The sequence below is a fragment of the Calliphora vicina genome, chromosome 2 (assembly GCF_958450345.1).
Source record: "Calliphora vicina chromosome 2, idCalVici1.1, whole genome shotgun sequence".
Taxonomy (NCBI): domain Eukaryota; kingdom Metazoa; phylum Arthropoda; class Insecta; order Diptera; family Calliphoridae; genus Calliphora; species Calliphora vicina.
In genome coordinates this window covers 65,875,310-65,890,603 of record NC_088781.1, presented here as the reverse complement: position 1 = coordinate 65,890,603, position 15,294 = coordinate 65,875,310, and the positions used below count along the sequence as shown (strand labels likewise).

Sequence of the window (15,294 nt, the reverse complement as noted above, 5' to 3'; positions counted from 1 at the left end):
AAATTTAAAATTTTTTTTTTTTGAAAAAAAAAATCGGGTTAAAATTTTTTTTCCGATTTTGACCCATTGTAGGTCCAACTTACTATGGTCTTATATACGTCGTTGCAAATGTCTTTGAAATATCTATCATTAGATATCCATATTGTCTATATTAATGTCTTAGTAATCCAGATATAGGTCAAAAATCGAGGTTGTCTTGGTTTTTTCCTCATATCTCAGCCATTTGTGGACCGATTTTGCTGATTTTAAATAGCAAAATTCTCGAAAGTATGTCTGACAGAATTGTTGAAGATTTGGATCCCGGAGATATCTGGGTCCTTCAGAAAATTGATTTCAACAGACAGACACACAGGCGGACAGACAGAGAGACGGACATGGCTTAATCGACTCCGCTATCTATAAGGATCCAGAATATATATACTTTATAGGGTCGGAAATGAAAAATGTAGAAATTACAAACGGAATGACAAACTAATTATACCCTTCTCACGAAGGTGAAGGGTATACAAATTTAAATTTTGTTTACCTAAAAATATTTAAAAAAATTTATTTTAAAGTATAATTTGGTGAAGGGTATATACGATTCGGCACAGCCGAATAAAGCTCTTTTACTTGACACAAAATTTTGCCAACTTATTTTGTACCATTTATTAAAGGTTTCTCATACCCTCATAGAACAAAAACCATTACTATTTATGCAATTTTCTTTTTTGTAGCTTATAAATATTCTAAAACTATACTTTTTGCTACCATTTTAACACTTTTAATTAAAAAAATACAAAAACTATTGCAGTAACACAAACGAACATCAAAAACAATAACAAGAAAAGAATTGAGGGTGAAACATATAGCATATTTACGGGGTTTTAGGGCAACATTATTCGAAAAGAACACATTATACGCTTACCAAACTACATTTTTTTGAGAAAAGAACACAAAGAAGGGTACAAGGCAGAATAAATGCATCATTTAAGCTAGAAAAGAAAACGCCATTACTCTCTGCTGCTATTTTAATCCAACTTTGAGTTTATTCTCATAAAGTTTTCTATTAATTTCGACTTTATTTCAATTTAGTTTAATTTAGTTTTTCAAATTGTATGTAAAATAATACCAAGGTGTGTTTATGACTACATATAAAGAAAATATGTAATAATATATATGACAAAAAGGACTATAATAAAGAAATTTTGTAGTACATGTGCGCCAAATAAAAGACCCAACCAGCAAGGTCAACCCCAAGACAGGTGTTTTCAAATTATTTAAATTACACCCTAAAAAAACACAATTTCAATTTCAAGTAAACAGTATTTTATTAAATCTATACATTTTCATATTATTAATTTAATATGGTGGCAAGTGAAGGAGCATTTTAAAGTTTGCCACAGTCCACTGCAACATGTGGAGAGTGTCGTTATTATTGCCTTTTTTAAGTGGCAAAATATTGCACTAACAAACAAACAAACTTTGCTCCTAGACATTTATTTTTATTTTTTGCTGTTGCTTTTGTATGTGTTCATCTTTTGTATGTTTGTATGTGGGTATAGGAGAGAATCAGAGAGTGTAGGAAGAAGAGTAGTAATATGAATGTAAAGAGTAAATTGTTTTTGGAAACCCAGTCATGCAGTATGAAAAATACATTTAACACACAATCATAAATGTGGCAAGTATTTTGTATTTTCTGGACAGATCTGTTAAAGTATCAGTTCTTGAATTATGTATATTACATTTGGTCAAATTGCAATTGCAGGTAAATTTGAAAAGTAGCCTAGATGAAATGTAATTTGTAAGGGATACACAATCAACATTATGCTTTTATGGCTATTTCGGTTTAAGAACTTAGGGCCATTTTTTGAGATCGTATTTAAATATGAATTATTTTTAAGTTCTATTTAAATACGAAAATGAGTTTCTCAGTGCTTTTTTAAATGATACTTGAATGGCAAACGTTGACCATTTAAATTCTATTCAAGTTTCATAAACTACCATTTGTTTTTGACAGCAGACTTTTGTTGTTTGGTTTTTTTTACTCTATTGCGTCTTGCAAAAACTACAATTCCGATGCGGTGCAATTGGAGCTTCTTTTGTGCATTTTCCTAATAATAATTTTATTGTTTAATAAACTTTTATTTCTTATTGGGCAAAATGTATCAATTTTTGTTTTGGTTGAACAGCTGTTTTAATTAAAACTATCGATAAATGTTTGATATTTAGTAGTGCTAAAATACTTTTATCTTATTTAAATAAGAAAAATTATATAGCACTGAAAAATTCAAACTGTATTTAAATACCACTTAAATTTAAGTAAAAATTAACTAAATACGTAGTCAAAAACTGGGCATTAGGCATAATAAGACGATATTTAATGAAGATAATGCCAAACAAAAATGCTGAAATTGAAAAAAATTTCAAAGAAATTCTGATTTTATGGCATTATCAGTTTTGGTTGACTTTAGCGAATTAGTGTTTTTGTATCCTTCACCTTCATGAGAAGGGTATATATAAGTTGTTATTCCGTTTGTAATTTCCACAATTAATTTGTCACAATAAAGTATATATATTCTGGATCCTTATAAATAGCAGAGTCGATTAAGCCATGTCCGTCTGTCTGTTGAAATTAATTTCCAGATATCTTCGGGATCCAAATCTTCAATATTTCTGTCAGACATGCTTTCGAGAAGTTTCCTATTTAAAATCGGTCCACAAATGACTGAGATATGAGGAAAAAACTAGGACAACCTCGATTTTTTACCTATTTTTGACCTATATCTGGATTACTAAGTCATTGATATAGACAATATGGATATCTAATGATAGATATCAAAGACCTTTGCAACGACGTATATACGACTATAGTAAGTTGGACAATGGGTAAAAATCGAAAAAAATATTTTTTAACCCGAATTTTTTTTTCACCAAAATAAAATTTGAAAAAAAAAATGAAAATTAAAAAAATTTAAAATTTGTCACAAAAATATATTAATTACAGTCAGCCAAGTAATTAAATTTTAGTGCAAATTATTGTCTAATTAATTGGCTGACTCCAATTAATATTTTTTGAGTAATTTAACACATACATATGTATGTGATCTTAGTACTGCAAAAAAAATTCAATTGGTTGCAAAATATACCCCAGGTAATCTAGAGGGTATACATACATACAAATGATACATTGACTACTTGTAAAACTGATGGGTTCACATTCTATTCAATGTCAATTTTCACCACTAATATTTATACTTTCAAACACTGTTTTAACGTTAGTATTTTCAACAATTTAGCGGTATATACTCGTTTTGTACGACTACGGGGTATGTAACAAAAGTATTCATCATAAAAATATACAATAAATTAAATAATAACAAAAAGAAAACTTGTTCATTCATTCATCATACCACAGCAAAAAAAAAAAACAAAACCAGCAACAATGAGAAAAACCTAATAAATATTTATGTAGTGTTTTTAACAACTACTAAAAAGAATAAAAATAACTTGTAGTCTAGATACATACATACATATGTAGATACACAACTACACACACACACATATTACATAAAAGAATATTTAATAATATTGAAAGTTTTTTGTATCATGTTTTATTTATTTTCCTCATCAACAGGAACTTGAAAAAAACATAATTTATCCTCCATTGGAATAAGAAACTTTGTATTCTTAAATCCTTTGAAAATACACATACATTTTTTAGTTTGTTTCGTTATTTGCACAGATATACAGTAAAAAGAACTTGGTTATGACAAACTCTGGATTATAATGATGTTATTTAATAGTTCCAACGTAGTGTTGTCCATTTCCATTTAATAACCCTAACCATAAAAGCCTCAAAGTCGATTTAAGGTCCATAAAGTTGGCTATTATTTTAAAATTCGTACCATAAAACAAATTTCAAATATAATTGAAAATGTTGTTTTATTATTTTAAAATAAGCTTTTTGTTTGGAACTTTTATGTATATTTTATTTTTCTTAAAGCTAATTTCACCTTGAGGGGTTTGTTGTTCGTGATGGGGTTTGTAGAACTCATGTGACATTTCATGGTCGTGTACTCTCTCTTTAAGCTCGATATGCTATTCCATACATAATCCTATTCTGTACACTTTATGATTCAATAAACAAACAACAACCTGAAGAAAAAATGTGTGTTTCTATTTAATTAAAATCCTGTGTAATTGTTGAGAAACCCTTTACATAAAGAGTATGTATTTCGAAATGTCTTTAAAGGCCTAAGAATTGAAAGGAAATCTAGAACAGGTAACAAACAAAGTACTTATTGACGAACTTAAAGCCAATAAGGCCATGCAACTTTCAATGGTGTCTAGTGAAAAACATAACTTGAGTCATTGCATGTGTTGTACAGTTCCCGTCTAGTAATTTAATATAGTGGATAAGCTTTGAAACAGTATCAATAAAATCACTATCAAAATTTGACTAAACATTGTTTGTTATTACTTACTATCACATTACACTGTATCAACGCTTTCATGGCCAAATTTGGCATCATGCCATTACAGTAGAAACACAAAGGAATGGAACAATTTAATTTATCACAACCAATTAAATGATATTCGACTATGTGATCTTAAGCGCGCTTAAGAAAACCACAAAGGCGCTCAAAACTTGGAAAAAAAAATTCAATACAAATATACAGCTAGAACTAGAAAAGTCATCGAAAATTTTTAAAAATGTTGGCTATAATTTTACAATATTCATAAATAAAATATAGGTATATAATCAGGATCCTTATATATATCGGAGTCGATTTAGCGATTTCTGTATATATGCGGGCATGTGGTATCAATATATGGGCATTTCCTGGGGTCACGAACGCTTTTAATGTCCAAACAAAACTTTTCCTAACATTTTTTGTCGATTCGCTAGTATTTCGGTACCTCTATGTTTAGTGCAAAATATGGATTTCATCGAGTTTACCCAGCAAAAACTTTGCTTACCTAGTAAGCCAGCAAGTATAATTGGAGCAAAGCGATAACTACTTATTATTTGACTGAAACACTACTTACCGTTGTTCGAGATTTTTAAAAAATTCAGGGGTCAAGCTTACAAATGTACTTACAATCAGTTGAGAAATAAGTAGTAAATTCACAACAAAAATATGTAGTTAAAAAAAAAAAAAAAAAATATTGCCTTGTGTGGGAATCGAACAGTCACATTATTTGCTTGTGTTTGATAGTCAAGCTGCTAACTCACTGCTCCATGTACGAGTTATTTTATTGTAAGTTAACAATAGTTTTAACATCAACATATAAATGAATATGATATGAACAAAAAAATTAATGGCTTTGACAGGTGGCGAACCACTAACCTCCCGTTTTCCAGTCAAACACACTAGATAGCTGTGCTAAATGCAAAAGTTCATTACCAGCCTGCATAAAAATAAGTACTTATTCTAGTAAATAAAATAATGTGCTGGGTAACCACCACTCCTTACAAAAGAATGCATGAAATAACTAGTGGTCATTACAAAAATTCACAAAATTTTTCCTGGGTAAGTTCTCATAATGATAGCTATAAACATGTGGTCACGAACGTACGCGAAATAAAAGTAAACTTGGGCTGACAGTAGTGAAATGTAAAAATCTGCGAAATGGAACGCAATATTTAAAAGCGATTAATTTAATTTTAAAGTGTATTAATGTAGGTCTCTATCCGGTATTTACACAATAAAATATCTCTATTGGTTTTTGTTTAATTGGCTTAAGTACCGGTCGCGAACGTACGATTTTTCCATGTTTTTTGTTATTATTATCACCATGCATTTTCCCATAAATATCTTCAAATTTCCTTAACAAACAAGTAAGAAACATATAATACCCTACACTTAGTAAATTAGCAAAAACATTTTTTAAAATTTCAATAATTTATATTCGTGAGTGAAATTAGGTCGTAGTCTATATGAATGTTATTTATGTTGAATTTTACGTGTATACCAACATTTTTATGAAATTTAAGACCGTTAAAGTGATTTCCGGAAGCGGGTCTTATATGATAGCTATGACTAATTATGGTCCGATCATAATAAAATTTGGTGACATGAATTCGGTATATATAAAACTATTTATATTTTATTAAATCCAGGTTTTCATTGGGTTTTCTTATGTATATAGAAACTATGGTCAATTATGGACCCACCATCCCTTTATATAGAGAAGTGATTTTGATTGATCACGAAAGGGGTCTTATATGGAAGCTATGGCAAATTATGGACCGATCATCAAGAAATGAATATACATATATTTTACAGAGATTTAATTGTATTGTACTTAACATTATAAAACAACAATATACAATATAAGTTATAAATAATTATAATAGTTCTCATTAATGATTTATGCTCATTAAAGAATTTTTCGAGAGTGGTTCTTATATGGAAGCTATGTTAAATTATGGAGCGTTATTAAATTTGGTACTGTGAGTTTATATAAAACTTATATTTATGAGATCACAACTATATTCAGATAGGGCAGTTGTGGGAGGCCTAGGAGAAAAAATTTACCGATTCTAACCAAATTAATAGGATTCGTCTTTGGGACAATAAACAAGTTCGTGGCAAAGTTTGATTAAAACGGAGGTACTCATACATCTCTTAATAGACTCAGAAAGGGAACCTATGCAGATTGATGGACTTTAAGATAGGTGTTGGGATAATGTACCCTCCCCACAATAGTGGTGTTGGGTATAACTTGTTCTTAAATTTAAATATAATATTATGCCAAAAAAAAAAATAAACTTATATTTGCTAAAATTGTGGTTTCTTTTATAGTAATAGTCATGGTTAAAAATTATGGCATACAAAATGCTGGTTGGTGTATTTACTAAAACACTCATAAGTATGTGTATCCTTGGCCTAAAGAAATTAACATTGTAATGTTTCTTATTATTATTGTTACCACAATTAGTGACGACATCGTTTTAAATTGTAATTAAAATAATGCCAACAAACTTGTTGTAAGTTATTTTACTTTTAAACATTTATTTCTTATTTTTTTTTGTATTTCATCTTCATTCAGTATTTTTTTACCCTGTCAAACATAATGGTATTAAAATGAATGATGATGACGCTGATGGAAGGAAAGTTGGAGGCAAGAGGTGGGTGCCTTTATAAATATTAAGCCAGAAACAAATAAAAATATAAGAAAAATCTTGTTAAAAAGAATTCCGCCGAGATGTTGTGCTGCTGTTGTATAAGGAGTGCGGAGAAGGGTGAATGAATGTGGTTAAAGGAAAACGGAAAATGTATTATTTTCATTATAGTTATTCATAGTTATAACATGTCGTTTGCTTTCTTTTTTTTAAATGCATATTTTCCTTTCTTTTTGTTTTTCTACATTTATGAGAATAATGCGAATAATTAGTGGGGGAGTAATGGGACATATTTCTTTTATTGTTTCTTATTGCGCGACTGTGTTGTGAACAGTGATTTGTGGATCGTTTTAATTCATATTTGCGAAATGAGTTTGTACTTTTAGTTAAAATTAAATTTTTGCTCAGGGACAATGTAATGGAATCCAGAGATGTCAAATGTTTGACATTAAAAATGTTTAGCCCATTTTTCATACAGATATTTTAATATAACAAATTTTGTATTAAAGTTTTGTTTTATTAACCTTTCATAAAATAAAAATCTTTGTATGAGCAAATACTATGCTCATGTGCTTGGATGAGTACATTTATATCACAAATGTTCCCAAAAAACTGTTGATTATAAAAACAAACAATATTGGAGTCTGAAAATTTCAATAGCTTCCAGAAAATATATATTTAGAAGTCGAGGGAAATAACGACATATGTTTTAACTTAACTCAATATTTTATAGATTCGACTAATGATTATATATACCTCCTAACCATACAAGTTTAGTTCAAAAGTCCACAAACATTTGGAAAGTGGGCTTCTTTTTTCGTCGGGGGTGTAAATAAATCAAATGATAAGGGTATAACAACTTTGTTATTACCATAAGGGTATAACAACTTTGTTATTACCATCAAACTATTAAATATTTATTAAATCGCTTTGACAGTCAGCGTACTAGAAAAGCTCGTCTAAAGCTCGTACCTAAATGAACTGCGATCTTCGTAACTACTTTCATTCATCAGTAGAAATAACAGTGGATGAAGAGTATATTTATCCATTGCATTCCATTCAAGCCTGCTGTATGGGACCAACCAAGGTCTATGCAACTAATCAGCTGATCGATTTTGATCCTTTGTGTTTACATACAGTGTTTGTCAAAAACGTTGGCTGACGCTGTCAAAGTCTGCCTTTTATTTTTGTTGCTTTGGGGTTTGTTGTAGTATTTGCAACAACAAACTTTAGTGGATTTGACAGCTTAAGCCTCTAAACAAGTGATCAGCTGCGCTATCAACACCACCTTATTGTGAATGCGCTTTGAAATGTACGATTGTAATCTTCTGTTTTTGACAAGCTCAGTATCAAGGCGAATTTATACAAGGTAGAGTCAGTCAAACAGTTGATTACTTTTTTTTTAGCTTTTTGGTTCTAACAGATGTCAAAGTTTGTTTTTATATTTAAATATCTACATATTCTAATCTTATTAACAAAATATTTATTTTTACATAAATAAGTAAAGCACTCACTATTCAATTATCTACACTAAATTAAGTTTTAATACACATTTGTTTAATTATTCAGAGACCTTATTAATAGACCTTGGGAACAATGTTTGGTTCGCATGCGATTCAATATCATTTCATCCTCTTGACATTGACAATAAATGGAGATTGGGCAATCAAAGTTGAATACAAAAATGTCTACCAAGAATTAGCATGCAAGAATTTTTTCTCATTATTGGGTAGGTCCACTTATCTTTAAAATAGAGTGTCCCAAAAACCGGCAATATTAAAAAACTGGTTTCCGATTTAACCGAAAAAGTGTGTTTTTGAAAAAATCGGTTTCAATTATTGTCTTTAAAAGAACCCGGTTAAACGGTTTCCGTTTTTATCTTAAAAAAACCCGATTAACTGGTTTATATTAAATTTTTATTTATCGAAAATCTTCGAAAATTTAGCATTTTTGAATTCTTAAGGCTCTATCTTTATGCAATTATTTTATATCTTTTACGAAATCAATATCTTTAAAAATGGTATCAAAGTTTTTCATAAATATGTTTGAATGAGCTTTAGAATATATATTTCATTAAAACCGGTTAACCGTCTTACAAAAACTGGTTTTTCAAAAAACCGAAAAGTTAAAAAAACCGAAACCGGTGGATTTTACAAAGATGAAAAAACCCGTTGACCGGTTTTCGGTTTCGGTTTTTTGGATACTCTACTTTAAAACTAAACATTCCTGCCAATCACAGATCGCAGGCGCATTGTTTATCTTTGGTTTTCTGGAATCAAAGTTTATATTGGTTTAATGCGTGCCCAAAAAGAGTATTTCCGTATGGCGTTCTGTAATTCTGTAGATATTAGGTTATGCTAAAACACAATGGGCTACAGAAATGTTAGTCGTGATTTTTCTATGTCTGCTAACAGCCAATTTACCCTGTTCGTTGTCAATATTGTAAAATAGGAAAGCGTAAAACTAAAGGCGGTTCCAAAGGGTGCGGTTCGATGTTGAAATGTACTGTATGTGAGGTATTTTTTTCTGACGGGAAAAATAAAACTACCCAAATCACTTATTTTATGACGTAAAAAATAAAACTCCTCAAATGAGTTTTTTTATATAGAGCACGTCAATACGTATTGACGTGCTCTTTCAGAATCTATGGTGATATTAACTCTTAAACTCTTAAAAACGGCTATATAAATCCGTCATAAAAAACAGTATAGGTTGACTCTAACATATAGAGTTTTTAAGTTTAAATTTTTTGGATAACCGTAATTTACGGTCCCTGGAAAATTAATATTGTTCAGAGGATTTTTTTCAACTTGTTGGAATAAATGTAATAAAAGTCAATAACTTTCTTATGTTGAAACAGTTTTCGACACAACTGACCGCTCATGAAAACTAAAAAAAAATATTTTTTAAGGCTGTAGCTGTTTTAAAGCAACAGTTTGATTAATATAAGAAACTACAAGTTGAACGACAGTTTAGAAATAATGTTTAAGTATATATTTTAAAATATATATAAATATATGAGTAAAAACATATAAGTATGTGATAGAATTTATTCTAATGAATAAACAATATGTACAAATAAAACTCTTTAGTGTTAAAATATTGTTTGATAAAAATCCGAAGATTTGTATTCTCGGTAACAATTTAAAAGTTGACTTTTCTAAATAATAAATACTACAGCAATAATGACTCAAATTCAACTCCAATTTCTACTGCCAATGATTTTTATATCCAATGTCATCTCGAGTGTTGTTTTTTCTTTCTTTTTTTTACTCTCCCGCATATTTTCTATTTGATTTATTTTTATTCGCAAAGCTTCCTAATCTCCCTGGTTACAAGCTTGGAATTTATTTCGTTTTCGTGTAACACAATCTGCAAATTCATTTTAATAAAATTAACATGAACAATTAATATTCCGTTCAACTTTGTAGAACATTTTGACAATAAAAAAAAATTAAAATAAAACTTCTCTCTATTTCTCCTCTACTTCCGTTTTTGCCATTAAATCGTTAACCATAAAATCCAATAAATTATAATACGAATGAGATGGCAACGAGCAAAAAATAATGGAAGAAAAAAGCCAACATAAAACACATTTAACTAGAATAGAAATGAACTTGCAAAATCCGTACAATCTGCAGAAAATAAAAAAAATAAAAACGTATAAAAACTGCTCTATACTAGAAACAGAAATACGAAAAATAAAATGAAAAAATAGTGTTGTTTTTGTTAACATACCAACCAACAATAACAACAGTAACTACAAAAAAAGTTAGTATGCAATGAAGCAACATACCGCCAACCCAAACATCCAACCATCTCATCTCATAACGCTCTTCATATATTTCAAAACTATGGCAACTCATCCTCATCTCGATTTTCTTCACCATAAAACGCATAAACTCCTGAGATGCGGGTGGATGAGTGAGTTGGGTTAAAGGGTAAACGGAAAGCAAAGAATCCAAAATTCCCCAAGCGACTATAAACGACGCACACAATACGGGCATTTGTATGATGTTAATGTTGTTTTTGTTGCTGTCGTCGTTGTAAATTGTTGTACTAGTTTGTTTGTCTGTTTGTTGCTTGGCTGACTGGCTGCTGACTTAATTTTTTATGCATGCAAATTGCATGAACCTGTGCTGTATCTGAAATGAATCTCTTCTCGGTACATGGAGCATTGTATGGAATAGAGTAGAACAAACAAACACTTTAATGCGGGAATCAACGCGTGCCCTTGTTTTCACTGAAAATTAAAATAATGGGAGGTAATTTGGGGGAGTCCAATAGTGGTGCAAATAGTTCAACCATACTTACATAGTTGTTATTAATATATTTACCACATAAATAAAAGCCGAAGGTTTATATGATGATAACATATTTAGAATTAAAGTGAATTTTATAATTTAGAAGTTTGATTTTTCAAAAATAAATTTATGGCTTTATAATTAGTATATCGATTTGTCTAATAATCCATTTTTATTGCAGAATAATCCATTTGATATCGGTTAAGTGGATGCCGCCTCGCTTTACGGAAGTAGTAATGCTCTTGAAATGTTGGCTACCGCTAAACTACCGTTAATGATATAATCGTAAATACCCTTAGCGATATTCTATAAATATTGTCCCCTTATTATACCCTTCACCTTCGAGAGAAGGGTATATATAAGTTCGTCATTCTGTTTGTAATTTCCACAATATAATTTTCCAACCCTATAAAGTATATATATATTCTGGATCCTTACTACCGGAGTCGATTAAGCCATGTCCGTCTGTTGAAATCAATTTTCTGAAGACCCAAGACATCTTCGGGATCCAAATCTTCAATAATTCTGTCCGGCATGCTTTCGAGAAGTTTCCTATTTAAAATCAGCAAAATCGGTCCACAAATGCCTGAGATATGAGGAAAAAACCAGGACAACTCGATTTTTGACCTATGTATATCTGGATTACTAAGACATTAATATAGACAATATGGATATCTAATGATAGATATTTCAAAGACCTTTGCAACGACGTATATACATAAGACTATAGTAAGTTGGACCTACAATGGTTCAAAATCGGGAAAAATATTTTTTAACCCGAATTTTATTTTTCACCAAAAAAAAATTTAAAAAGCAAAAAAAATTATTTTTACAATTTTAAATTTAAAAAAAAAAAATTTTAAATAACAATTCGAAAAAACTTTTTTCCAAAAAATGAAAAAAAAAACAACTTTGGGAAAAAATTTTTGTTTGTCTAAAAATATATAAAATTTTTATTTCGAAGTGTAATTTGGTGACCGTTTCCGAAATAATTCATCCATAATACCGTTTCGAATCGGTAGACAACATTGAACAATATAAATTTTTTCAATAAAATTAGCAGAGTCCGGCCGAATATTCGGTTTCGGATTAAGCCGAAAATCTGCCTAATACCAGTATTCGGTATTCGATCAAAATTTGTCCGAATGCTGGAAACGAAACTTTTATAAAGGAAAAACAAAGATTATGGAATTTGAAAAGAGAAATTTTGAACACTGTAAATAAACAGCAAATGAAAAAATTTCGCAGTTTTCAAATATTTTTTCACTTTATATAGTAGATATTTAGGGGATTCAAACGGTCTACTATTAGGTATATAGGTCATATTGTAACAAAAAAAGTGTTATTTTATGACAAAAAGTTCAAAAAGTCTTATTAGATTAGAACTTTTTTTTTTGAAGCACAACAAGAATTTGTTTAAACAATCATAATATATTAGGAAATTATGACAATATGACTTAATATCAGATCGTTTGAATCCCCTAATTGGTTCGTTCCTTGGTATTTTTGAATTACCTGTTCTGTTGAAAGATCTTTCAACAGCGACCAATTTTTAAAATTCAAGTGATAAGAAAATGCAATAACTAAGAGTGGGGTATTCCGCATTATTGAGGAATGTATTCTGTATCTGTTTACTTCACTTTTTTATTTACCTATTGCAGGTTTCCATGGACTAAGAAACTTCATTTCTCAAATATATTTTGATCAAAATGAATGACTTTGAAATCCTGTATATATGAAAATATATGAACCACTTAGAATAATTGAAGAAAGGTCGAATAACAATTACACTGATAGCTAGTTTTTGGGATAAAGATAATATACATTCATTGTTTGAATCTAGCTTAGAACTGTCAAAACACAAAACAAGTGAAAAACACAATCATTGATTAAAGTCCTCCTAAATTTGTTTCAGGTTTAACTTAACAGTGTGTTAAGCTAAGTTTAACTAACAAGTTTAGAGACGACAATACAGAGTATTACCACATTTTAAACTTAAAATGTTATTGAAATCATTCGTTATATCAAGAAATCGTTTCGTAGAATACATTTTTTGATTACACCATAATATTTACCATTTTTATTTAGGCATTCCTTCTTAGCATTCGATTAAGTTACCACCGAATTATATATTTCCATTGTATTACAAATTCGGTCGTATGCTACTGGGTTAAGTTGATGCTGCTGCATAATTTTAAGAATTTTTTATTCTGTTTATGAATTTTTCCTTATTCGTTATTCATGCCAACATATTTATTTTTTTATATGTTTTTTACATTTAATATTTAGTTTGTTGTGGGCACTTTGTAGTATATTGTATATTTATTGTTGTTGTGCTGATGTCGTTGTGTTGTTGGAAATAGCTTATATTCATTCTTAACTGTTGTCTTGGGTTTGGGTGAAATTTCATAATTATTTTTATTTTCTGTTTTTATTGTACATATACATATATATTTAGTTGTGTTTTCCTTGTAAAAGAGTGAATTACGAAACAAAAGTGCAATTCAAAAGGAAATTAAAAACGGAAATGCCTTTAATGTTCATGTACAACTGTTTGTATTAGGGTTCCTAATCGGGAAAAATTTCCCGGGAATTCCTGGGAATTCTGTATAAATTTTCTTCTGAATGTTACAGTATTATTTCTGCACAGATAAAGCAGATTCCTAGTACTAGCAACATAAAATCATCTGACAGCGAATAATTACGATTAAAATAACTGAATTTCTGTCACAGCAACATTTAGACTCTGTGTGACCAAAACAGAAACATTTTTATAAATTTCAATTTTAAGTTCTTAAATAAATTATTAAGATGAATAACATTAAAACTTGCAAAGATATTCATATTTAGAGAAAATAACGTTCTAAATTTATTTATATACATTCTGATTGTTAAAAGTTCTCTATCGAAACGAATTACGATTTCTTCCAAATTTAGCTTAGTCGGATCTGTAGGTTTTAATTATTGAATTTAACCGATTTATTTGAAAACAATTTCTTATTACTATTTCCCGTGAATACAAAAAGTTCGGGAAATTAGGAACCCTGGTGTGTATACAACGACAACTACATATACACACACAAACATACACACAGTCATTATGATTTGTTTTCGGAATGACTTCTTCCTTTTTATTGAAATTGTACACCACTTTTCCACTTTGCTTTTTACATTCACTTCCTTTTGTATGAATAATTAATTAATTTCTTTTGTTTTCCTTTTTTTTATTCTTCTTTTCGCAGGCTCTTACCAAATATCAAACCTCACAAAAAGTTACAACAAAAACTGGCATAGAACAGGAGGAGACTCTGCTAAATGAATCGGCAGCTAGAGAAACTTCACTCAATCTGCAAATACTGGATTTGGAAAATGAAGTTAAACAGTTGCGCCATGAATTGGAACGTGTGCGCAATGAACGCGATCGTATGCTGCAGGAAAACTCCGATATCGGCCGCGATAAGTCCGATAATGAGGCTGAGAAACTACGTCTTAAAGCTGAGCTTAAAGAACTCAAGTTTCGTGAAACTCGTATGCTTACGGAATACTCAGAGTTGGAAGAAGAAAACATATCGTTACAAAAGCAAGTCTCAAGTTTAAGAAGTTCACAGGTCTGTTATAAATGAAATTCAGTTGAAATTTTGAGGAAAGTCCTCTAATGGTGTGTTTTTTTATTTTTTAGGTTGAATTTGAAGGTGCCAAACATGAGATAAGACGTCTAACCGAAGAATTGGAATTGTTAAATCAACAAGTCGATGAATTAACAAATCTAAAAAAGATTGCTGAAAAGCAAATGGAAGAAGCTCTGGAAGCTTTGCAGGTATGTAAACAATATTATTTAACTCATTGCTCGAATTTTGTTAAATTTTTTATTCACAATGT

At 29.8% G+C, this 15,294-nt stretch overlaps 1 protein-coding gene across 4 annotated transcripts in view; it reads left to right on the top strand.

Annotated features, from left to right (window-relative positions):
* Positions 1-15,294, top strand: part of BicD (protein bicaudal D) — a 59,742-nt gene that overhangs the window by 35,732 nt on the left and 8,716 nt on the right. For all 4 annotated transcript variants that reach the window (XR_010576041.1, XM_065502450.1, XM_065502449.1 and 1 more), the window contains 2 exons: positions 14,658-15,023; positions 15,095-15,232. Coding sequence is in view for 3 of the 4 variants with exons in the window: in XM_065502450.1 (XP_065358522.1) it covers positions 14,658-15,023; positions 15,095-15,232 (504 nt within the window). In the remaining variant the exon portion in view is untranslated. The remainder of the gene's footprint in view (positions 1-14,657; positions 15,024-15,094; positions 15,233-15,294) is intronic.